This window comes from Phalacrocorax carbo, chromosome 2 (genome assembly GCF_963921805.1).
Source record: "Phalacrocorax carbo chromosome 2, bPhaCar2.1, whole genome shotgun sequence".
NCBI lineage: Eukaryota > Metazoa > Chordata > Aves > Suliformes > Phalacrocoracidae > Phalacrocorax > Phalacrocorax carbo.
Genome location: NC_087514.1, coordinates 12804898 through 12831258, shown reverse-complemented (window position 1 = coordinate 12831258; position 26361 = coordinate 12804898). Strand labels below are relative to the sequence as shown.

Genomic DNA, 26361 nt, shown 5'->3' with positions numbered 1-26361 from the left:
AAACAGAGACTAACAGAGCACTGCCCGTTACATGTGTTTTGTAGTTTTAGCACTTGTAAGCAGCATTTCCAAGTCCCACTTCTCAAAAGTCAACAGATGTGTAATATGCATCCAGCTTCAAAATTATCTGCCAACAATTTTGCATTGGTCCTGTGTTTTGCATCACCTTCATGAAAGTAAAATGAACCATTCAGTCGTCCATTAAAGTAATTTTCTTTTCCTGATTATATTTGAAAATCCACAAAGAAGCAGCCTGGACTGTATTATTTTACTTCATAAACTCCATGGGAGGAATAAATGCTTATTACAAAGTCTTAACTGACAGGAAGCTCAAAGGTTTAGTTATTTGAGTACAAGCATCTGAAGTTAAAGCAGTCAGAAAGACAAAAGAATTGGACAATTAGAACCCCTTTCCTCTTCTGCTCAGCTTTGTTTTCACTCTGAAATTACACACATCATCATCACATCTCCCCAGACCATAGCCAGGAGCATAGGAATTTATTTCCAAGGTGTTATACAGATTTTACTACTGCTATAGACTGTGGAGTCTTTCCCATCGCCAGGCTCCCTTTTTCTTCCACACCCCCCATGAAAATAAATAAATGAAAAGTCACCTTTCAGTACTGTCCATAACATTTTTGCTGTGGCACCAAAGATTTATCCCTGAGGTCACACTGTGTCTTATTTGCAGTAAGCGAGATACTAGTTCAGAAGGCCTAAGCACACTTACTTGAGATAACAGATGGTAATTCCAGCACTGCAACACTTAGTGCAGCTTGTCACCTTGGAAAACCACTTCAATACATACCATTTATATCCTGGCTAAGGCGACAATGAAACAGCCAGAGCAAGGACTACCTGAAGGTGTACTCAAACAACACCTACAGCAACGTGGATGCAGAGTCTGGCCAAGAACATGTATCTGCAGCAAACGTACTATTTTAAGCAACTTTATTAAACATGATGAGCAGTCACTGAATACTGCAGTACAAGAGCTACCCGAGGCAGGCACTCACAGATAATAATCAGATTTAATTTTCTAAATACAAGTGTTAAGCCATATTTACATTTCTGTGTACTGATAAAATTTAATAGGGGCCTGAAAAAAGTACAGACACTTTCATGCAGCACTTCCTCCATGCTGATATATCATGCTCCTCAAAAGGGTAACATTAAAATGGCTATGCTGGTTTTGCTACCCTGTCACTCCCACGTGCCACACAGGCTTGGGCTGAGTTTTACTTCCAGGTCCGCTCAGCACCCCTTTGTAGCTGGCCGACCATCTACAGCTCTTCCCTCCCTGACCTCAGACCCTTTCTGCCCACCAGGCACCCTCAACTGGAATTTCCTGCAACTCTTGTCAGTAGTTCTGCATTGCCTTAAAGTCCTCTCAGACATCCATAAAATGAAAGAGATAGAAAAATGTAAATAGCACCAACCAGAGTGACAGATGTCAAAATTACCAAAGGCAGGGAAAACATACCTTTAGTAGAACTTGCCAAGGTGAAACAAGGCAACTCCGAACAGTATTACAATCCACGGAATCCGACTGGCTAGTGAAAGCCGTGCGACACACTGAAACGTATCTTGAAGTGATTTAATTAATCTGCTCATACCACACACACCACTATGTATATGTAAAATCCTTCAACATGAATGAAAAACAAAAAACCCACAGAAGTGGGTATCAGCTGCTCATTAACCATCTCACTTTGAAGATCACTTTTAAGCTTCAGGGTAAATCAAAGCTTTTAGATGATGGTTCCATAAATTTTAATTTACACCTGTGAAGATGCAGGTAGGCAAGGCTGGGTCAGGCATTTTTTCCACAGAAGCCACTGATAGTATATTAAGTAGACACAGAAGAAGTGTGCATGTCTTCACATTAATCTCCCTCATAACACAAGGAGGACAGTTACTCTTCTCACCTAATTTTTCAGGTTCCTGAATTCTAGCACTTGTCTACAAAGCATATTCAAATGCAGAGGCAGAAGAATAGTAGCATGCAAAAAGCAAAGCAATTTACACACATCCTTTTACATACTGTTAAAGCTCAACTTGCAATATGTATATGTGATATATGTTATTTGGGATGCACAGGTCTTGCTTTCATATGAAAATAAATTTTTAATGCACAAAATATCAGGTAAGCAGCTATTAAATGAAACCAGACTTAAATTTTTCATGCTTCAGTTAGAATTCATGTGGATAAAAACACTCAGAATATCAGATATTGAAAGACTTAAGCCATATGAGAAAAACCAAAACTCACAAGCACACACCTCCCCAAAAGGAAACTTCACTGAGGTTTGAAGTATCCTGAAGTATCTATTAAATTTAACATTTTGTATTATCTTTAATAATCATAGTGACAAATAGTACCAGATTCCACCACAGACTATTGAGTTCTGCCAGGCTGTATGCCAAGCAGATGTAGCCTGAATAATACGAACTGCCAGATCGAGGCATATATTTTGTCAGAGCTCAAAAGTCAAAACATTTGAAGGAAATTTGTTTTTAAAAATCCCTGGTGCCAGCAGAAAACAGCGCACACTGCTATATAGCTAACTTCGTTAGAGAATAAGCATCATAACTTGACAGAATGCCCCATCCAAATGATGTTTTTCAGACGATCAGACCCATAGATATAAAACCTTTTGGCAATAGATGCATCAGAACTACTTTCCCTGGGTTCTTCCTTGTCAGGTTGAAATCAAAAAGCATTGAACTGATAGAACTGAACTCAGGGAAAAAGAGAGACTAAACTTTGGGTTGATACACATCTAAACAGAGAGACAGCAAAGGAGGAAGCAAAAGCTGAAATGAGCTGGTTGGGAAATTCATCTATGTGTTGAGTCACCAGAAAACATGGGGTGCTTCACATTCAGGGCTCTTCCTACCTCAAAAGCTACAACATGAAGAAAATACAGCAAAGTACAGGTTATCCGACTCATCCAACCATAAGTTTTACCATAAGCAGAGCTCCAATTATGCCATCTATTTGAGCTCCAAATGGGAATGTGAAGATAAACATCGTTACTGTTGCAGAATTAAAAGGCAGTAAACAACATAGAAAGAAAAATGCACCAACAGAGAAAAGTCAATGTTTGGGAACCGCGGTAATGGTACATGAGGTAGAAACAGATACCAGCTGGAATGAGGGCGGGGGAGACACGAAGTGTACATCCATGTAAACACTTTCTTCTTTCAAAGCTAATCCTGATGGAGATTAAAGAGTAGCCAGAGAGTGCTCCTGCTGACTGATAAATGCTTTCATCACCTAGATCAGTGGGTCTTAAAAATAAGAGGCAAAAAACTATAAAAACTATAAGCAATTACAAATAAAATGCAGCACCCATCTTCACAACACTCCAGTCATCGTACGATGTACTAACGCTGTCCCTCTGGAACAGGCACCTGCTTCAGTATTTTCATATACAGTTCCCAGAAGAAGCATTTCACTCATGCAATGATAAACTTCACGATTTAAAATATACCAACCCCCACTGCCTTTGTCATGGAAAGTGCTACTCAAGTCTTGTACATCCCCAGAAGCTGAACGTGAACTTTGCTGACTTTGGTTAACCTGTTCGCCAAGAAAAGTGTGAAGCATAGCCAGGTGTTTGATTATACAATCCAATATATGACTTTATAAACTGGATAAGTAACAGGCAAAATGTAACAAAGAATTGTTCCAAGTTAGATACCTCCTCAAAGGGAAAACGGGGAGCCTATTAAAATCCCCACATCAGAGAACAAAAACACTAAAGTTGTTTGGTTTGATTTTCTGACTATGGTTGTTTATACTAATGGTAAAATACATTTTTATGAAATTGTGCCCTATTAAGTCGTGTGGAGTTTTGCCATCATCTTCAATGGGGCCAGGCTTTTATCTGTGTTCACGGCAAGCTAGAAGGATTTTATTTTGTTAAAGGACCAATGTGCAACCTCAGAGATGCTCCAAGGCAATACACTTCTTACATAAATACTCAAACAGGCACGAGTGGAAGTTGGGTTGGGAGGCAGATCAGAACCACCAACTAGCTTGGAATTTTGATTCTTTGCTAGAACACCACTTTCTAAAAATAAACCCAAAATTCCCTTCTATCCTTTCAGTCAGGGAAGGCAGAAAGACAGAACAGAGGAGCTATACAAATTTGGCAAGCCTGGATTTACAGAGCTCCTTTTGTAAAGGATGTGTTCGAAGAGATAAGAGAGAAGACACGATGCTTATTGGAAAAGGTCCAAATAACACAGCAAAAAGTGCAAAATACCCTTCAAAAACCCACACAAGCCATTTTTATTGGAGAGTAGGAGAGTTTCAGTCATTCTGGTATTTGAATGCAAGTTCTATAAGCCTGCCAGCACAGCCAGAAGACAAGTCTCAAGGATTTTGGTAGGGTTTACTTTGTTTTCCCTTTGGGGGAAAGAGAAAAAGAATTAGAAGAAAGCATGCTGGAAGGAAAGACTTGTTAGAAATCCCAGTTAATTCTGCCCTGAGTCTCTTCCTTGACTTATTCCACTTTCTGCAGTGTTTATTAATTTTACCCACAATTTACATATAATGAGGAACTTCCGAGAAGAACATAAGTATTAGCTGCAAACGGAAAAAAATATTGTTCCCTCTTGTCATTCCATGCTGCAGCAGCTGCTAATACTCCTGTTAGCCAGAAATGGAGGGAAATGGAAGGCTGGCTGAGCTTGCACGCTGTTAATGGAAATGAACACCCTTCAAGTTAGCAGTATTACTTTCTTACTCTCCAAGTCAAATGCCAAGGATACATCTGGACTTTAAAAAAATGTTACAAAATCTTTAAGGTCAGAGGTAACCAAAACCCACTCACTCAGCAGCAATATATGGACTGTGGATTTGCTCTTCAGCAACAGATCCCAGGGACACAGCGACCATGGGGAATGCGCCACCACTGCAGAGACATCTGCACACAATGCCTTGGTCACTGGGCATCCAACATCAGAGAGAAGCAGCCTTTTGTTTCCTTCTAGCTCAACAGCCTGGAAAGATTGCCAGCTGCACTATTTTGGCCCCTGTACTCACCAACGAGCTTAGACTGTTACCCAGAGAAGCCCACAGCCCAGGAAAATTAATTTTGACCAGTAATGTCAGACTTAAAGAGGAAGGACAAGCAAAGACTTTCCTCAAATATGTAAGTACAGGCTACTACCATTGCCTGCAGACCCCAAAGGCCATAGCGTCAGCTGGCATCAGCTCCATTTTCAGCAACCCTATGCTTATTTATACCAGCTGAATATCAAGCCTCTTACATTTACTTAAGGTACAGAAGGATCAGTAAGATTTCAGTAAATCTTGCTTTCTAAAATATTATTCATCAACATATAATTCAAATGGTAATTAAGAAGTGTTCACATGATTGATGACACATTTAAATTACAGGTTTCCAGTATTTTTTTTCAGTTAAAAGAAAGACAACTTCCTTTTACACATGCCGCTTTTTCAAAGTGCAAGTCCATCTAACAGATGTCTCACAGATCTGCTTGTCAGTGTAACAAGTTAGACTTTTAATACAGCAAATGGTATAAACCACGCAGCATTCTGTTAAACTCAATATTGACACATCTGCTTACCACGTGTATTAGTAGCCATGTCAGCCACTTTCTGAAAGGCATCCAAAAAGGCAGCAGCTGCTACTACTGTAGTCCTGAAATGCATACAGATAACAAAACATTAGCAGTGTCTCATTGCTGCCTATTTAATTATTGCCAAAAACATTTACACTTATAAAGAATACCACTGTGCACTCACAGAGGCCACAAAAAAAAAAATCCTCTTTTATATCTGAATTTAGCCTTTTCCCTCCTTCATTTCTTAATCCCTTCCTCACTTTGTGTTGGCACTATGGACTTGGAGGCAGCCACGCTAATTCCATGCTGTGAATTGCACAGGACAGGTGCTATTTCAAAAGAGCACAGCCACCCCCCTTCTAGCCGATTTCCTCTGATGAACTAATATTAAGCAGTCAAACATGAAAAACAAATCTAACACACATTATACTGCACCCATTAGTGTACAAATTACAGCCGCTGCTATTTCCAGGGAACGTGTATTTTAAGAAAAGCATGCAGCACCCTCCTTTTATCTGGGATCCTGGCCACTTTCCTGAATTTCTCATCTGAGGAGCATGAGCATCCCTTGAAACAGAAAATAGCAACTTCTTGAAATGAGACTGGTCTGGCATTCTTGGGCAAATGAGGAAGAAGGAAAAGAAGAAAAAAATCTCAAACCCCAACCAACCCCAAAAACAAACAAAACAAAACAAAAAAACCTTTTCTGATCCAGTGTTCCTCCAAGCACGTCCCTTCCTGAGAGGTACACCAGCAATCTCAGACTCCACAATCCAAAGTTTCAACCCTACCAGCCCCATCTCCCTCCAGGTTTGGAAAGCACATAGAGACCACACGACTCTTCAAGTGGGCAGCAAACGTGAGTTACATTTTTCAAAACACGTTTGTTCTACATAGGCAGGCCCTAGAGCCCTACACACCTCAGGTCAGTACCAGATTTCCAATGGGTTTATAGCCTGGTTGACCCAATTTAAGCAAAGTAGGCCAGGGCTCTACAGGTAAGGCACAACTATGCCCTCTCCACAGTTACCTCGTAGTTCTGTTTCTTTACTTCCTTTTACCAATAACCCTGATTTCCTCTCCTGATGGTAATAGTCAGCCTCCTGAAGCAAAATCCTGAAGAAGGACCATCGACTTCACTTTTGTTTCAAGAGCTCCTTGCTACCTTCCAAAAACCCCGGAGAACTGCAGAAAAGCTGATCCTCGGCCAAAAAGACCACAGGGCTGCTTAATTAGGTCAGATTTTATGCAAGTCTCACTCCAAATATGCTGAAGATACAGGGGACATAACTGGCAGCATAATAAATGACCTACTGACAGCACAAAAGATTTGAACACAAAAAAAACAAGCTTGAGAGGACCAACCAAACACATAAGGACTCTCCACGTGCCCAAGAGATTAAAGGGAAGGAAAAAAAAAAAACAACAAACAAGCAAACCCCAACAGCTAGCCTAGCAATACTGAGCCCTGGGACTAGATAACCTTTTCAGGGATTTTCCTTAACAGTGTTCATGTTCTTCATCTTCCAAACTTGTGGGTCATGCTGTTATTCGTGTACCACACTGTTAATTATTAATTATACTGCTAATAACAAAGTTCCATTTCTCCAGTAACAAGATCCAGGAAGACCTGGCTCCAGCTCAGATGACATCTGCTCTCCTTTATCAGAGCACACAGAAATGAACCAGAGGCAAATGGCTCACATTTGCTAGAAATGGACAACAAATCCTTGAACACAGGCCTTCAAGCTGCCTGCTTGCATGTTCCTGTAGCTAGAAAGCATTGATTGAACACAACATCACAGGACTAAGAAATAAACAACACCACCCCCCATTCCTTCGAGAATGGTCTGTGTATAAAGAGTACAAAGGGCTAGGAAAGTTCTCTGTTTCTCTTCTTTCACTACTACTTCTGCTCCTTCCACACTCAATGTGACATGACTGCTGGAAAAGGAAACCACATGCAAGTGTGGTGTTTTAGGCATGGTGTGGCAGAACAGCATATTCCAGTTGTTTAGGGCAAATGAGCCTAAACCCTAGCTTCTTCAGGAATGGTTCACAAAACAGAACTGCAAAACAGACTGCCAATACCCATACCCATTACCACTACTGCTGTGAAAAGAAACCACCACCACTGATGTTGCGGAGAGCATAGCGAGACTGGTTTGGGGAAAGCTGTGAAGTAATGGAGCTTGGATTCATATTAGCAGAAACAAATTTTACATGTGAATGAATTCTAGAGATAGCAGAATTGGTCTGAGTGTGATAGATATGGCACTTATTAAGTAATCCAGGATGCCATTTGGAAGGTATATGCCAATAAAGTAAGTTTTCATTATCACCAATAAACGATCCAGCACAGGAATTCCCCTCGTCTTTAAAGCAGAAGAAATGACTGTTAGGACCACCAAAGACTCTTTAATATTTTGAGCCCTATTTTAATACAAGCCTGCTGTATTCTACACTATGAAAAAGGACAACATAGGGCTAGCTCCAAGTGTGTGTTCACTAAACAACAATACACTATCTTTCCAATTTTCCATCAGAAGCCATGAAATTTAGCTCATTGTATGCTGATTATGTACAGCTGGTGGTAGATTATATATTTTCCTAAATACATTAAAACAGCAGTAGTAGTATGTGAAAAATTACATACATGGGTGTTGACTGAAATATGCACAATTTTACTAGGACATGCTTAGCAAGTTATCCTGGCAGAAGCTGCATTTAATCTTAATGTTTGCATATATGAGGAATTTTAGGGAATCTTCACTGTGTAACACAAAACTTACCGAAGCTGAGACTGCAGTTTCCCAGCTTTATTTATAAAATCTTCCCACACTGGGTAACTTCCCTGCAACAAAAACAAAACACAATAATGAATATTTAATTTGAGCATTCTGGTTTTGATACTCCGGATCAAATGAAACTAGAGGTAAAGCAATGTTCTAATCCATTAACACAAAAATATAATCCCCCTGACATCCTTAGACACCAGTCCCAAGCAGATGGGACATCAACTGCTTCTGAATCCAGATGAAGCAGCAGGTCCTCTGAGGCAGCTTTATGTATTTTCCAAATAGAAACACTGGAGGAGAAGAGGGATTTCAACTGAAGCAGAAAAAAGAAACTCCTTACTTCAGATGGATACAGCAAAACCAAACCTTTCAGAAGAGGGGTGCTAGAATATTGCAACATGTACAGAGAAGCTCCCAAAACCAACCGGCAGGATGCCAGTTCTTCTCTACAAATGGATTTTCTGTCATTAGCAGGTTCCTATCCTCTTTTCAAAAAGCATAAAGTAAAATTATTTTAAAGGCCTTTACAGTAAATGGCTGAGCTGACAAAGAGACCACCTCAAACTCTGCCTCAAGGTAACTCAGCAATCAGGCACAGAAAAGGCACAGTGGCCATAAGACAAACTTTCTGAACAGCTGCCCTCTAACTTCAAGACCTGCCTCCAAAACAGTCCTGAATGCCCTTGGAGGTGATTTCTGAATTGAAGCTGATAAAAGGTTTGCATACGCTCAATGCCACCCTGCTTTAAGAAGGTTTAATTCTTCTTGACTTCCAGCTTCCTGTAAACTTTCCCCCCATTTTTAAAAATTGTGTTAAAAGCCCAGGTTTTCACTTAGAATATGGACTCCAGGTGTTCTTGCAAGTTCTGACCTTTATTTTCCAAAGTTTAAAAAAAGTGCTGATTTTTATGGCTAAAAAAAAGCCATCCTTTTTAGGTCAACAAAACGTTAACTTGCTCTCTGCAGAGCAATTGCAAATTTCTGTTAACAGCAAAAACCGTGGTAGAAAAGAAACCTCAGAATTTCCTTTTGACTGGAGTCTAGAGAGTAAAATAAAATATCCCTGCTTCCTTTAATAAAGGTATAAGACTTGCTGTTACCAGAGCAACGACACAATAAAACCCAGATAAGGCAGATCCTCAAGGCTAACATTACCCCAGCTCTGACTGGAAGAGGTTGCAAGCAAGTGCAGTTGCTTGTAGCAAACTCGATCCACCCCAATAAACTGGTCCACCTTTTGTAAGTAAAAGAAAATCCATTGCCCACACTGCCATGCAAGGCCATGTCTTGTTTGGAATGAAGCCAGCCCCTTCCCCAAAAGCTGACAGCCAAATTCCAGCTCCTCAGTACACTCTGGCAAGGCAACTCCCAGACACTGATGCACCACGGGGGGGATCTGCTGGAATTAGACCTGGAGTTAAAACCAAAGGCAAACCCCAAGCCTCCCTTTTGACTCTGGCTTGGGTCACAACTTTATGTTCTCTACTTATGACAATTTGAAACATACGGTGTTTTTGTGGAAATGTCACATGCACATCTCCCACACAGTCACTGCACAGCAGTGCTTGGGCAGTGCCATGATACGTCCAGATGCAGAAGCTGCTGCCATAAGGCCACTGTCAAGGGTACTAACTGGTACTCTTATGTATTTTTCAGCAAGGGCTCTGGGGTTTTTTTGCTGAAAGAAAAAAAAGGGAAAAATACCCCAAAAAATCCAATGTAAAACAGGTGTATATAAAACACCTCATTATACCTACACACAAGGGAGCCAGTGGGAAACGCAGAAGGGGACAGAGAAAATAGCAGTTATCTGGGTGGCGAGACACAGAACATAAAGTGCTTTGTGCTACGCAAAAACTGTCAACCATTTAAAAAATGAAAGAAACCCACCAATTATTTGAAGAGGGAAAAAAATGCTATTTCCTTTAACCTGTTAGTCTTACTGAATTTCCCAACTCTGAACCCAGGCTCTCAATGTTTGTCTGCACGCCAAATATGTATTATGCATGCGTATGCCAGGAGCCCTGAAAGCCTTGACAATTAACAGCAGGGCCTAAGGCTTTACTAGATTCTCGAGCAAAACGCAAGCCGGCAAGCGGAGGATACCAAAGCAGCCTGATTATGTTTCCATCTCAGTGGTGTATTATCCAGCTAAATGTACCTGATGGCATGCAGGAGACTGACACCAGCTTGAGGAAGAAAAAAACACTTTTTTTGGGGGGTGGGGGGGGGTGGGGGTGGGGGCTGCCTGGTCACAAAGCAAGCAAAATTGGAATAGTCACCAAGCATTTCCATGACTATCGATTCTTTGTCTTTAAAAATGTTGTTCTTATCCAGCCAAGACTTATACTTAAATAAGCTATAACAGCTCACTTCAGTTGTTTACTATATTTGTTTGGTTGAAATCAATGCAATCTCTTCACCTGGGCACTCCCACACTGGCCAAGAGCACCTGATCTCATTTTGAACAGTAGAAAAATGCAGCATGTTTTTTTAAATGTCACTGAATTAATAACCTGGGTGGTGGGTTTTGTTGGTGTGGTTTTTTGTTTGGGTTTGTTTGTTGTTTTTTGTTTTTTGGTTTTTTTTTGGGGGGGGTGTACTCTTTTTGTTTTGCAACTGTTAAAGAAAACCTTTCAGTCATTTTGCACCTGTGACATGAATTCCTGCATTATCTGCTCAGCTTGCAGCATCTTGATCTGTTCTCTGCAACTCTGAATTCTCTCCAATAAACTCAGCTGAAAATTAAGAGGAATTTATTTTATGCTTTCCAATAGAATTTGCTTTCACTTTTCCCTGAAGTCATGTCCACAAGCTCATATCTCTCTCAGTAACACACAACTGAAGTCTTGCACATAAATTCTGTCATCCCTTCGAGATTTTCAAAAAAACACTTCCACCACCACAACCCTGCTGAAACCAAAACCCCATCGATTCCTACCTACAGCAGAAGTGCACAACACCTATCACTTCACAGGCCCTAGTAACCAGAGCTTATCCCACCTCCAGCACCTGGGAAGCAAGGAAGCCATTTAGCAATGCTTTGGGGGACAAACCAAGGAGATGACATGGAAATCAGACTAATGCTGTAAATGCTGCGAGGCTCCCGTACTCTGGGGAGCAGCTCCTACTTCAAGACCTCTTTGCGTGCTACCTTGAGCATGGCAGCTCCACTGCCGCTCTGTGTCTCACCTCCATGTTTGTAATAATAGTTCTTGCTTTTGTCAAAGTGGCCGTCAAGAGAAATGTTAATGGTGGTGGAAACCACATGCTAAGAGAGCCATAGAATTTCATCCTTGATTCGACATGTATTACTTTCTCAATTTAAACACAAAGAAACAGCAGGTAGAAGTCAATGTCTTTGTCTAAGAAGTGCTTTTGTGACATAAAGCCACTTTTGGAGAGTAATAATGCAGTATTTTCAAATGCCGTCTCTCCCAAAGCTTCCTCTGCACCTTCTGCAATTTCTGATTTCAACCAGCTGATAAATGAAATCAATTTTCCCCCCTTTAAATGTCAGGGTTACTCATGCCCCGGCATTTTCTGTGAAAACAGCAGGCCTCCTCCACCTTCAGCCCCACTTGGAGAAGAGCCTCTACAGAAATCTGGGTCACAAATCCTCTCTTTAGCTCCTCATGGGTTAAAATAGAAATCTGATACAGTGCAGGTTTGTTTAAACAGTTTTCTTGAAAATCATCAATGGTTTAATCTGAGGACTATTTCCCCCAAAATAACTTTGTGCTCAATTATTTCTTCACCATCAGATGACAGATGCCTTCCGTGAAACGGGTGTTTCACCATCACTGTACGACACTCCATGGTGCCAAGTCCCCTCAAGCTGCTCAGCATGGCCCAGCCCTCGCCTGTCCACCCACCCACCGAGGCATGTCACAGGTAAGCCATAACATGCCATTATCCTACTCTATTGCTTAATTAGTTTATAGGTGGTTAGTCACCTGATCCCATGGCCCAGCTCCAGCTAATCTATGCTGAACGCAAGCCGGGAACTGCCTTTACGCCTCAGGGCTGAAAAACAAAATGGTGCCTCGTGCCTGTCACCAACGTAGCCAGTCCACAATTAGGGACATGAAACAACTTTCCCTCAGGGACAGGCACCACAACAAGTGGTTGAAACGCACCAGGCTGAGCTGGCAAAGCACCTGCAAATGCCACACACCAACACCCAGACCCTCCAGCGTCCAGCCAGACAGCATCCTCCATAGCGGCAGCTCCTGGGGATGGATCCTCCCTGCCTGCCGCTGGGGCGGGAAGGAGAGGAGGCACCATCTTCATTCAGTGAAATCCCATCCGACATCCAGACCCCTGGACATGGGCAAATGTTTGTGTGCCTTCCTCACCATTCAAATCTATTTTAATTAGCAATAAATTTAATCTTCCTCAGTCAAATCTGGTTTGCTCATGACAGTAACTGGTAAGTGATTCCTTGTCTGTGTCTCAACCCATGAGCTTTTTCATCTTATTTTCTCCCCTGTCCTGTTGAGGAGGAGTGAGAGAGCGGCTGGGTGGGCATCTGGCAGCTGGCCAAGGTCAGCCCACCACACCAGGAAAGAGCTGGCAATGCTCACTAACAGTCAGCTTTGGAAGGAGCACTTAAACCCTGGATTGATTAATAACCGTTTGGGTTTTTTTTTTTTTTTTAAATGAACCAACACAGCCACCCTACACAAACACAACTCCACAAGAGATTTACTGAAGTTTGTTTTTCCCTTCCTTTCAGGCCAGCAATCCTGCAGCAGGAGTGAGAAGAGACCCAGACAAAAAACTGAGTGATTTCTCAATAAAGGAAGGGTAGACTTGCAGCAAAGGATAATATTTACTGAAACTGTTATTGATTACATCTAATGGCAAGAACAGGAACCCAGATTGTTGTATTTAAATTACAACTTGAGTATCAGCAGTCTTGACAGTTTAAAACTGTTGTCACTCCTTCTGCTAAGAAGTTACGATTCTTCTTTTTCCATCATGAGAAGACATTTACTTCCTTTAATAATTTATTTGCATGCACCCCAAATCCCACAGACGAGATGCACCACATATTCTAAAAACCTTTGACAGGATTCTTTTAAGTGCTTTCATTTATCAGAAAGGCTTTTCAGCCCTATTATCAACTCTTGCTGGGGCACCGAGTACAAAGGCAGCAGAAACAGTTTGGTATCTTGTCCACAGCAACAACCCATCTAAACTTCTGGGGCAGGGGGAAGAGACAGAGAGCTGCTTTACATTAAAGCAAATTCAGAATCTAATTTTGGCTGTTCCAGCTAGAGAGGTAGGAAAGAAAGGGACCAGGCATTCAGTGACTTGTTTTTATCTCACCAGTTATCAAAGCAAGAGCTGTATGCCTTCCAGAAGAATACTGAACAATGACTATATGCAGGCTTCAATAAAATGGGAAAAAAACCACTACACAGGCTACAAGAGTTAGGACTTCTACACCTCAGTGTAGCTGTTCAGCTACGGTCAGCTAAAAAGCTGAGTCCCAAACACTTATCACTTACCAAGCTTCATGCCCTAGTAACACATCCAAATGTCATACATCCATCTTTGGAACAAAAATTGTAACCTTGCTCCTGCACATGTCCTCCTACCCCTTGAAAGTAAGTTATGCTGAAAACAAAAGATTTTTATATATTTTATCAGATACCAGAATCACAAGGATTATTATGAATGTCTTATTTCTGTGCCATTCACTACACTACCTCCAAGTAGCAAAGAGACTTTATTGTGTTAGATACCATACAAAGTCACAGATGTTACACACAACAAATGGCCTGGATTACCAAGTATGGTTTGCACATAGAGACTACCACTTTTCCAAGTGGACTTCAGCAGGCAAAAAACAGAAAAAAGTGGAGGGGAAGGGGATAGGGAAACAATGACAGCCAGAAAAAAAGGTTCTGGCCACAGATGTCTCCATACGTGGGAAGATGCAAGGGTTGACAATCAGTCTCCCTTCCCAGCTAGCATCTGGTACTGGAAGTTTCTCCTCTTTTCTAAAAGAATCAGTAGTCAGCTGGGGAAAAGGGCATGTGGCCCGCCACAACTGCAAGAGTTACAAAGCACCACCAAACACTAATACGTTCCTCTGTGCAATCTGCAGATTTAGCCAAGGCTATGACTCATGAATAGGATTGCCATGTCCTTTAATAAGTCACAAAAGCTCCTGCAACACACAGGTGAGCAGAGAATGGACATCATCTTACACAAAGTTCATAACTGCTCTTCTGCATCCAAAAAGTTCTGCTTGTTGCCTTTGCCTCTTTCTAGGTTGAAAAATAAAACAATTCAAGACCCTGCCTCATGAAGCTGTCCAAGCTGCATCAACGTCCCAGTCGCTCACCAGAATAGTCTCAATCTTTCAACAGACTGAAACATAAATTTTGCTGGCAAGACTTCACTCTTATGAAGATGTAGAGGTGTACACAACACCTATTCCGTGAGTTCTTTGGTTTCACTTACCTCATTTCAAATACACAGAGCCATAGAATGGTTTGGGTTGGAAGAGACCGTTAAAGATCTTTAGTCCAATCCCCCCTGCTATGGGCAGGGACATCTTGCACTAGATCAGATTGCTCTAAGCCCTGTCCAAACTGAACACTTCCAATGATGGAGCATCCACAACTTCCCTGGGCAACCTGTTTCACTGCCTCACCACTCTCATCATAAAATATTCCTCCTTACGTCCAGTCTAAATCTACCTTCTATATCTACCCATTTCTTAAATTCAAAACCAGAACTGAATCAACAAAGTTCCAATACTGATTTCAAGAGCATCCCATAGACCAATGTTGCCCATTAGCTGTTTTCCAGTGATGCAGGTCAAGAAACAATCAGCTTTACTTGCTGCAGAGGAGTTTCAGGTTGGAAAATCCCTCCAACGAAGACCAGTTAACAGGTAACTCTGAAAGGTCAGGGAGCATCCTTTTGCTGGAACTCTAAGGAAGAGTAACGCATTTATATAGAGGTCTTCTAGGAAACTGTAATACTCCCAACAAGGCAGGAAAAGGGGCTACATGATTGCAAATCCCCTTCTGTCTTTCTAAGCTAAAAGCATTGCCATGCACAGGGGAGGTTCGAGCATAGCTCCAGCAGCAAAAGAGACTCGCATCTCATGCGGATTGCTTGCTGGGCCAGGAATAAGAAGTCATCAACAGCAAAAGACAAGACATGAACTTCGAACTTCACAGGATTTCACAGCAAGAGCCAAATGCATGCATTACTGAATAGAGGAGGGGACAGGTACAAACTCAGGATTTGAGAGATTATAGTGCATGCAAGTGAAAGTAAAGGCATGTCAAATATCAGATTAAGATGCCAGTTAACCTGTAACTACCCTTCAAGAAAGCAAGCAGGGGTAATTAAAATCAAAGTCTTGTATCTGTACACCTATTTCCATTATTTCTGCCACTTGTTTAACGAACAGCAGGGTTAGAAAGAAGTTTCCCTCAGCACACACAGTATAAATAGGTATGCCAAGCTTTGCTTTCACAAGGTGATACATTATCACAACATTGCAAATTATGCAACAAAACACTACTGAAGACATCTCATACGCTATTAAAAAAACCTGTCAACTAGATAGTTCTTCTATGTATCATAGAACCACTCATTTAGTATGTTCAAAACTGTTTGGTTTTCAGTCTAAACAGAGCATTAGGACATTGAGAAAAAGGGATAATGGTACAGTATCTTGAGAAAGTCAAGACTGAAGCCCAGTCAGGGAAGTCCAGAAAAGGGTAATCACCTCACTGGGGAAAAAAACACATAGATATCAGTTATTCCTACGTTCCCAAAACCACCTGAAGAACTCTAAAGAATGCCCAGATCCCTGAGCACTTAAATGCAGCACTTCTTAGCAAGGACACAGGTATTTATTAGACCTCACTAACCATTTGAAGGCAGAGGGAACTTAAGTCTGGTACCATTCTGCTGTTAGAGCTCTAGAGTCTTTAATTTGTATTATAATAAAGCCTGCACCATGCTAGCCCATATTTAAACACCCCCAGCGGAGGATACCAGTTGCCCCATGGTTGTGACTTCAGTTTGTAGTATAGCAAGGACCTGTAAAAACCCATCCCCCTTGGTTGCTGCACGGCATCTTGGCTTACAACCCAACTCGTGGGCTTCCTTGCTACGTCAATAGGGACCACGTCAAATCTGTACCGTCTGCAGCCCAGTTTCATAGTTTGCAAGACGAAGAAACTCAGCTCCAAAGCAGCCACTTTGTGGTTTAAATCCAAGATTAAGTAATTAGCAAACAAAAGTTATCCTGTGAGAAGATACATCATGCATAAACATACAGTCTCTCCTTCTCCAAACACAGGAAGTTATTCACAAGGTGGAGGGCAGGAAACAACTAGCCACAGCTTCTAGAGACCTTTTATCCCATGCTAAATTAAAAAAGCTGGACATTAAGTAGTCTTCCAGAGGAAGCATTTAGTTCCACATTCTTCCCTGCAGGTCTAAACAAGTTTGCAAGCCTGAATAGCAGACTTCTCCTCAGAGACTCATCAATACCACCTTTCATCCACTCAGTCATTAAGTGGCCACTGTGCATACTCGGCAGCTATTTTCTAAACCCACAGTATTTCAGCTAGATCAAAACAAAGATAATTAAAATATCAGGAGGCATGCATTCAAGTTAATGCCTAGACAGGACAGCCTCAAGCCAACAGTCCTGGGCTGGAAATGCCATCAACACCACTGGGGTCTCATCACTTCTTCCAAAGCAAGGAGACACCTCCATTTCTGAGCATTCATTGCTTGATCTCAGCACAATCTCCATCACACAAGAATCTAAACGATCCCCAGGACCCAAGAAGTGACAGTTATCTGTTGCAAAAGTACTGACAAGGGTCTGAGTTGACCACAGAAGTATGTCATTGGGGAACAGGCAGCAGCCAGGAGGCAAATTTTTTGCTGCTTTATGAACTTTGGCTCTTGCCAGAGAGTGAAGTTCAGCTAAGCTTGTCACAGGCTACCTCCTCTCCATTTCACTCATGAAACAATCACTTTGAAGCTCCAAGTTAGACACTTAGTTTGCTCAGGGACAACGAGCAACCATGAGGTTTGCTCATGGACAATTTTGTTAGTAGGCATCTCATCACAAATGAAGTTTTATTAATGAAAAATCCCAAATTAAGCCACTACACAAAGGGCTTCAGTGATATTGCTAAGTACACATCTGACTTACCTAACAAAAAAAATATATGTTTGGGTGGGAAGTGTGGTGGCAGTTTATATGGAAGACAAAAATGGAAACAAAAGAATATGAACCAAATTTCTGTAGTTACACACTCATCACTAGAATTAAGCACACCAACAGAATCAGCGATCACAGGTTCATTCCTGCAAGCGTCCTTTTTAAAAATATCCAAGGTGATTTGTTAAACACTGTTTATACACCAGCCAGCATCCTAGAATTAAAGTGAACTACACAACACTGATGGTTGTTGGCCAGAAGACTGAAAAATACAGAACTTGCACACAGCCTCACAAGACAGACGGCCAAATTCTTCATGCCTATGGCTAAGAGGTTCCAGTCAGGCTTCTCCACTAAGAACTGAGATGTTCCATAGTTTCAGTTACTGAAGAGGGCTTGAAGACGTTTGTGCCAAGAGTTGATCAGTCATTTGTAGGTGTCATCTCTTCTGCCTGCAAACACTGGGTTATCACAGCGGTGGGGAGCAGCAACGTGTCTTACGCAGTAACTACAAAGTGGTGTGTATGTGTGGATAGAAACACGTATTATATTGGGAGCTTAAAAACCATCCCCTCATTAAGTCCATGCTCTAGGTGCGCTCAATTCCTTCTTGTCCTAGGGGAAAGGAGTAAAAGCCACTGAACCTGCAGCCACAGCTTGCCCTTCTGTAAAATGGGAGCCATTCTTTGGGGCTAAGTCACACACAGAGCACTTTGAAGATGAAAGCTGCTATGGTCTTAATCACAGAGCTACCAGACATTTTGTCTCCAATCCTTCAAAACATCTTAGCATTCAAGCTATCTCACAGCCCTGCAGGAAGAAGTCAATCAACATCCTTAAAGGTCAGCACAGATGCCACTGAACAGGGCAGTGCTTGGCACCTTACAATATCAAGATACATATAATTTTGAAATTGAAAATATACACTTGAAGAGGGAAATGCATTTCTATATATAGCCTAAAGAGGCTACTCTACTCCAAAGAGTAGCCTCTTTATGGTACTAACTCAAACCTCCCTGTACCCATCTTTGCATGCTCTGAAGTAGACAAAAAATCTTTTTCCATAGAGTTCCTATTCTGCTCTCTGCCATGTAATGCTTTCTGCTTATCTTCAAGACCACACTGTCTTTGGGTAGACCATGAACCTTAAAAATGTTTTTTACAGATTCACAGGAGTAGTCCATCAACTGTAGAAACTTCTGTACTTTGAAAAAAACATAGCAAGAAAATGGTTTTTTAGATATTTTATCTCAACGATTTTGGGACAGCTCCTGCAGACGCAGAACTGAGGGAGGACGCAAGCTCTCCCAAATATCACCCTCTGTTAGGTATTAACCAGTGCCGAGCCTGTAATTACACAGACTTCTTGTCCTCCAACATTTGTTCAGTCAATTGCATTTCATGCAGCGCTGCACAACTCCTTCCACACTTACACCCTCACAGACCCTATTATGCAGCCCTTGGCGTCCTGCCAGATCCAAAAGGAGTACTCTCAAAGGACATTAAAAATCCTTGCCCTGGGTATGCCACAGAATCAGCCAGCCTCGTACACATTTACGTAGCGAATGCTCGGCAGTTGTATGAATTGTTAACACTCACGCAAGAATATTTGGATCAAGAAAGAATGTGTCCCTAAAAATTAAATTCTCTGTGCGTATGTCCCCAGCTACTCCTTATTTAATGAACCCCAGTATTTAAGCAGGCATGCAGTGGCTGTCTTCCTGCACCATCATTCAGCCTTTGCTGCACATCAATCCTTCCCCCTCCAAGACCTTTACAGAAGGATACTGCAACTGAACTGAAAGGTGAGGAACTTCAGTGTATGCAAACCAACCATTTGGGCAAGCAAGTTTTGGGAGGCAGCAGGGGTAAGAAATCAGTGCAGCCAGCTAAGCCCAAAACGCCTTGGTGGTAAAACCTTTAAAAAAAAAAAGAGAAAAAAAAAACACAAAGAAAAGCTGTATATAGTGGAAATGAACTCACTTCACGCTTTTGGGGGAAGGGGAAGAAATGTCAATACGCCAGGTTTGGCATAAATCAGTTTCCCTAAAGACTACCATGCAAGGGACATGCCAGTGCAACACAGCATGCATGGGAAAGGGAGGACAGAGATGCCCTTTCCTCTCCAAGCCTGTACCTGTCTGTTGCATACAAAACATTTGTTTTTCCTTACAATAGCTATCAAACTTACAGCTGGACTGAAACTAGACCTTAAAAATCATTGAACTGAACATTCTTAACCTCCACAGAGGTCCCCAAGCTTCAAATAAAGCTCAGCTGCAGAAAAGCTGTCATATTACAACATGTCAGGGTAAAACAAATTTGCCCAGATTCTCTGATACATGTGGGTTGTCCCCTGGATTAACATAAATGCAGGGGAGCTACAGCTGTGCTTGCCATAGTAACTGTCTCAGCATTTCTATTTGTTCCAACAAATATTTTTTTTCACTCAGTTTATATTATTTGTGTGAATAGCACAAGGCCATCCCTCACAGGCAAATCACGCCTACTTAACAAATGGCTCTTAATCCTTGATGTGACCAACCCCCAGCTCCATCTTCCACAAAAAGCAAGGTTAAAACGCTGTTTCTCACTGGTCACATCCTAACAGGAGATAAGAGGCTGCAAAACCAAAAATGTTTCTCATGCCCATATGTGCATGTTCATGCCTTTCTCTTCCGCTTTGACCAAGAGCTTTGCATGGCTGAAAGCAAAGGCGTACCACCCCCTCATCTACAAGTCCCAGCAGCACAATGGAGCCAAGGGAAGGGTTCACCTCCTTTGTAGCATTAGAGGTTACTGCCAAAAGCAAAAGGTTGACTTTATTGAGTTCTCAGCTATACAACTATAAATAAGGCACATACACTTAAAATAATTTCTAAAATTTCACTCCTCCTTTGTTTTTGCTCACCAACAGGACATTTGCAGTCCACCTCAAACCTACACGTCCCTCACATGCAGGGAAATGAGTGAGACCAATCGGTAATCCGCACCAGACCCATAAAAATTTAGTAAATCCTCCCACTTGGTATAGACAAAGCCACAGACAACCTGTGTTTGTCCAAATCGTCTCGCCCTCATGCCCACCCCAAGGGTGTTGGGCACTGTACACGTACAGCAAGGCCCTGCCCTGCCAAAACACATGCTGGCAGCAGAGGTGAGACAAAGAACACGCAGAAAGGAAAAGCAGGAGCATAGAGCAAGTGATGAACTACAAACACTGCCAACTTCAACGTTTTCAGAGGTGTTTCCTTGTTTCCCTTCTTCCTTCAAGTAGCAGAGAACAACGCAATTAAAAGCAACGTAAACTCAAAAGACTCAAAGAAATGCAGCATTAAAAAGAATCTGCTCTGCGTGAGAAGACAAAGTCTTTTGAAACCCATTTGCAACAGGCTCTCCCAAAAATTATGTGCACTGATTTGCTCTGCACTACAAGAAACATTGAAATTAACAGCATCTCGTTTCTCAATTGTGAGAAATTAGTTACAAACCATTCAGATCAAATACTCCCTTCCCACAGGGAGCTACACAAAGTATGCCACATTCAAAGAGGAGCCACACGGCGTTTGAATGCAGCACACAAAACTACTCCTCTGAGGGGACATACATGTTTCATTTTCGCTTTTATAAACTTTAATTGCTTTGAAAAAGATCTTGCATAAGAGTATAACAAATTGTAAGCGCCACGTACTCAGTGACGTTTCATAGGAAACACCAAGGCTGTGACAACAGACCAAAACCTAAGGATGGGATGGGCAGCCTTTTTCCTACCTGTATGATTCTTTGATCTGATCCCAGAATCATAAAACATCGAAGCCCAACTCTAGACCACAACAGCCGAGTACAATTCCCATTGTGGACTCTCCACAAACAACCTGGTCACCATGCACACCATGTAGTACTCAACAAATGTGACCCTTGTTTTGCATGGAAGACATGGACTTCCCTCGTCAGGAGGCTGAAGTTCCAGATGTACACTGAAGTGCTGTATAAATGGGATGTTTATTATCCATTCTTATATTTAACTCAGTAACATTGTTTCTCTAAATAACAGCTTTACACTGAATTATTCTGGAGCTTGTTTTGTTGAGTAGTAAGCACAAAATTATTTTTGTTAGAGGATGGAGAGAAATTTGTGGTTTCTGGAGAAGATATTAAAGGCAGTTCAAGAGATAATCTTGAATCAAAAAATGTGATGTGTTAGTCACACGGGCATATATCGCCCTCATTAAGTTTCAAAGTTAACACAGTACAGAGACAAATGGAAGCAATCACATTACTCAGGATTTTAGTTCCAATTTCTGTAACCTTGTTGAGATCAAGGAGAGCTCAAAATTAACAGCAGGTACACCTGAGCTAGTTCTGTGTCAGTGTGAACAAAGAGGATAATCAGTCCACACATACTCTATCTTCATCATCTTGGCTGCAGCACCCATCTGCATCCGCTGGCACGACTTCAGAGTCGTTTTAATATGCTGTTGATTAACCCTACCATCTTCACAACTAAGTTTAAGGCAGGCAAATACATATGACAAAAAGAACCTGCAAATTACTTAGTTAAAAAAAAAGGCGGATGCTGCAGCAAATCCCTCAGCACTGCAGGGCATGTGGGGCCTTGATTGCAGCCTGCGATGAGAAACAGGCACAGATAGTGCACTTGGGTACGTGTGGGCAGACCCCTACGCAACGTCTCCAACATTCTGCCAGAAGCCTGCCCACACAGACCTGCTACGTGAAACAGCACTTAAAATGCTAATTTTCACTTTACTACTAAGGGTATAATGAGCTGAAAAGGTCTGGTTAGCTGGCAAAAAACAGCTACTTTTTCTTCGAAATTGTCACGATCCTTTGTGCACAATTCACAAAGAACCCTAGTGCATCTCATCAGCAGTACAGCATTGGCTGCATCAAACTGAACTACAGGTAAAAATTATTTGCTCTACTCATCCTGAAGAGCAAGCAGATTTTTAAACAGTTACAACCACCACACTGCCAAAGATCTCCTGTGATTCCTTCCAAACCTCCCCCCCAGTAATTGCCTGTCCACAAAACAGGTTCCACTACTACAGTGCATTAAGAAAAAAATATTCACACCTGTGCCTATCTCCATAAGCTCATGTCAACATGTTTCTGATGAGCAGCATTCCCATGCAAGTAACAATGTGTAAGGAAAAAAAAAAATAAATCCACACAGCAAAGGCCCATTTGCTTAAGAGCAAGAAAAATCAAATGCATCACTTCTGAAAACAAGCAGAGAATAAACATACTCGGTGTCCCTCTGTGCTGAAACCCAAAACCGCACTTCATCTGGAACAGAACATGTCCTGCGTGTTCCCCGCACAGCCCACTAAAGCGATTCCAGGACGTGTGATTGTTTCCTGATTTTGGGGGGTTTTTTTGGGGGGTGGGGTGGGGGATGTTTTATTTTAAATTGGAGTCTCCATTAGAAATACAAGGGGGCTGAGAGCCTGAGGAACACCACTGCCAGGACTGCAGCATTGTCTTGACAGATACACACATGCACACACACACTCCCCCTCCTCTCCGCAATCTGCCTGCTCTTGACAAGCCGTGCTTTTAATTAAATGTCTCCTAAGGTCTGCTGAGAGGAAAGTGGATATGAACCCCTGCCAAAAAATAACTTCTAGTGCAAACAGCTTCTCCACACCCCCCAAAAAAATACACTAGAAGCCATTCACCTCTGCCAGGCTCCCTCCTAGAGCAGACCCTGTCCTTCACCACTACTTGGCAGCTCTTTCTCCCGCAGCCCTCCCTGCTCACCAGCCCTGCACGGATTAAAACACCCAAAGAAATCCCATGCCCCTGACCGGGAGAAGTGCAGCGTGCATGGTCACTGCTCACTGCCTTTAGATTACGGCAGTCCCCCCGTTATCTGACGCGTCCCTCAACATCTCCCAACAACTGCATCCTTCCCAGCCGGCCATGGGAGGAAGACAAGCTGCCCTTGTCCGGGGGAACACTGCAGTATTCTGCAGTACGGCCGCGCACTGGAGGCAGGGTGCCTCGAGCCCTGGGGTTTGGGGGAGGCATGACTGGCAGAACACAGCAGCGCTTTTATGCTATTTATTTCCACGAGAGAAGGGCGGGAGGCATCGGCTCACCGAAGGAAAACCCTGCAGAAGTGCCCTTGGCTGCCAAGGGTAGATTGGGAGCGCGTCTCTCAGAGGGACCCTTCGGCAGAAGGGGTCGGCGCAGCCTGAGGTCTCTGGTGGCTGGTGGAGAGGAGAGACCTGGCAACTTGAGACCTTTGCATTCACCCACAGAAAGAAGCAAATACCACCTCTGTGAGCACACACAGCATGAAAATAATACCACATAACCGACTGAGCAGCAATTTTAACCCAGGTGTGCATCAACTTTTGAGCATTTCCAGGCTGAGACCAGGTTTTTTCCCCCATTGTGCCCATCGGGATGGCACAGAAATCCCGACGTTGCCCTTTCCAGCCCCACCCCAGGGCTGACATGCACCATGCCCATCTCTTCCACACGACGCTCCCACCTCGCTGCATTTATTCTGCTAGCGATCTGACAGCCCAAAACAAAAAAAAAGGAGGTGGAAAGAAGAAAAATTAAAAAAACCAGACAGGTTTGGAAAACGCTGACCCGGTGCAAGACAACAGCTTGCGTGCTCGAGCAGGAGAGCCAGAAAAACGAGGGAAGGAGGGCGAGGTGGTGTCCTGCAAGCAACTCGCGAGCCCCCAGCGCGGGGGTGAAGCGTTCCCAAGGCGCCCCTGGCCCGGCGGCTCCCAGCAGCGGGGGGAGGCGCCGGGGCGGGCAGGGCCCCCCGCAGCAGCCCCGGGGCCAGGCCGGCAGGTCGCGGCACCCCCCGGTGCAGCTCCAGCTCCGGGTGCAAAGTTGCGCCGGGGCAGGTGGGGAGAGGCTTCCCCTCACCTGGGTCCCTCCCAAAAGCCTTCAGCCTCTTACCTTCATGTCGCTTATGATGGTCTGGAAGAGCCCTCCGAGCGCGCTACATTCCTTCTCTATCACAGCCTCCATTTTCCCCGCTGGAGCACACTGGAGGAGGCAGAAATTGCTGCAATTTCACTACTAAGCTAAAGAAAAATTAGACACCCCGGATTCCCACCTCATGCAAAAAAAAAAAAAAAAAAAGAAAAAGAAAGGGGGGGGGCGCGAACAAGCCGATGCAGGCAACAAGAAAAAAAAACCAACCCAACGCACCTGAGCCCCTACCTGCCTACACCGCTACTCGTTTAAAAATGGGGGGGAAAAAAAGAAAAAAAAGATAAAATCCAGGGCTGTTGGCGCCTCTCTGCTACACCCGCCTCCCCGCCCCGCTGGGGAGCGCCCGGGCACCCGGAGCCGAGCGGGCACTACCCTCCCACGCACGGGAGGCCACGGAGCCCATCGCCGCGCATCGTGGCCCCAACACCGGCCCCCCGCGGCGGCGGGCACGGCGGCTCCGGGCGGCTGCGCACCCGCACCCCGAAAAATACGGGGGGAGGGGAAAAAAAAATATACGTCTGGATGTAAAAAGCGACTGGCGCGTTACGCGGCTCCTCGGGGCGCAGCCTCAGGGGTCTCTGCCGGCCCCGCCGCACCGGGCAGCGGCCAACGCACCCGACCCGCTGCCCGCCCTCGCCAGCGACAGCCCACCCCGGCCCGGCCCGCCGCTCCCCCGGCGGCGGCCCCGCCCCCGGCCCGCCCCCGGGCCCGCCCCGCCCCGCGCGTCACCAGCGCGGCCGCTGATTGGCCCCGCCGCGGCGGGTTCGCGCCCCGCCGGCGGGGCGGGGCGGGGCGGGGGGGGCTGCCGGGGGAGCGGCCGGGCCCCGCCCCGCAGGGGGGACGGTCTGTCTGGTGGCCGTCAGCGAAACTGCCCAAATTCGGCTGGTTCTGGTGAAAAACGTCTGGCTCGGGCCACCGATTCAGTGCTGAACGCGCGCCGCGGAGCCACGAGCGGCTGCAGGGACGAGCCTGGCTTCGGACAGCCGACGGCAGCTTCCGTCGCGGGTTACGTGGGGCGGCTTATGCGCCCTGTCCCGCCGATGCACACCACACGTTTAAGGGTGTCAGAGTAAGCATGCAAACCATGGTTTTTCAAATTAATTCGCTTTTCCTATTACGCCGAGTTTTGCAAAACGTTGCCATCAAAACTACGTGTGTGCACACGCACGCAGAGGCTGTGGCTCAAGGCCGGCTCACGCCGGTGCGTGCGCTTATCCCAGGGATGTCAGCAACGTAGGCTAAATGTGCCGAGGTCCCCCCGAATTTCGCGGTGCTGAGGTTAAGGAAGTGCCTAGCTGTTCTGGAGAGCTCAGGCCTAAAGATCCTGTTGTTGCTGACCTCAAGGGAACCGCACACCTGGGGAAACAGGCTGTTATCGCCACGCGATTTAATAAAAGCCAGGTGCAGAACCAGGAAAACAGAAGTATGGAAGAATAAGCCTTAGACCTTAAAGCGAGGAGGTGGGGGAGTTTTCTGTCATCGTATATACATGCACACACAGGTGCTTGCACAACCGTGACTGAGTTGGAAGTTTAGAAATTCAAGTTATTAAAATTTTAAAAGTTAATGAAATCTAGTTATCTTACAAACGCAGCCGGAGAAGAGCCAGTGTGGCACCCCATCATATTTTGCTTCATTTCCACCACTGTCTAGCTACATGCACGGGACAGATTCCGTTCTCTGTGTTAATCTAGCACTGGAGGAAGGGGCTGGGGAGGTGGCCTGCCTCCAGCGGGGCTGGGGCAGCACAGGCTGCCG

General features: G+C 43.9%; 1 protein-coding gene across 10 annotated transcripts in view; it reads right to left on the bottom strand.

Moving 5' to 3' along the window:
* The window catches only part of MTSS1 (MTSS I-BAR domain containing 1), a 129365-nt gene extending 104105 nt beyond the window's left edge, over window positions 1-25260 (bottom strand). For 6 of the 10 annotated variants that reach the window (XM_064442111.1, XM_064442116.1, XM_064442112.1 and 3 more), the window contains exons 1-3: window positions 24565-25259; window positions 8394-8455; window positions 5605-5678 (exon numbers count right to left, since the gene is read on the bottom strand). In XM_064442111.1, coding sequence (XP_064298181.1) covers window positions 5605-5678; window positions 8394-8455; window positions 24565-24636 — 208 coding nt within the window. In that variant the 5' untranslated portion in view covers window positions 24637-25259. Of the gene's footprint in view, window positions 1-5604; window positions 5679-8393; window positions 8456-24564 lie in introns of all 10 variants that reach the window. The other 4 variants (XM_064442106.1, XM_064442109.1, XM_064442107.1 and 1 more) reach the window with 1 other exon arrangement.
* Window positions 25261-26361: the final 1101 nt, after the last annotated feature.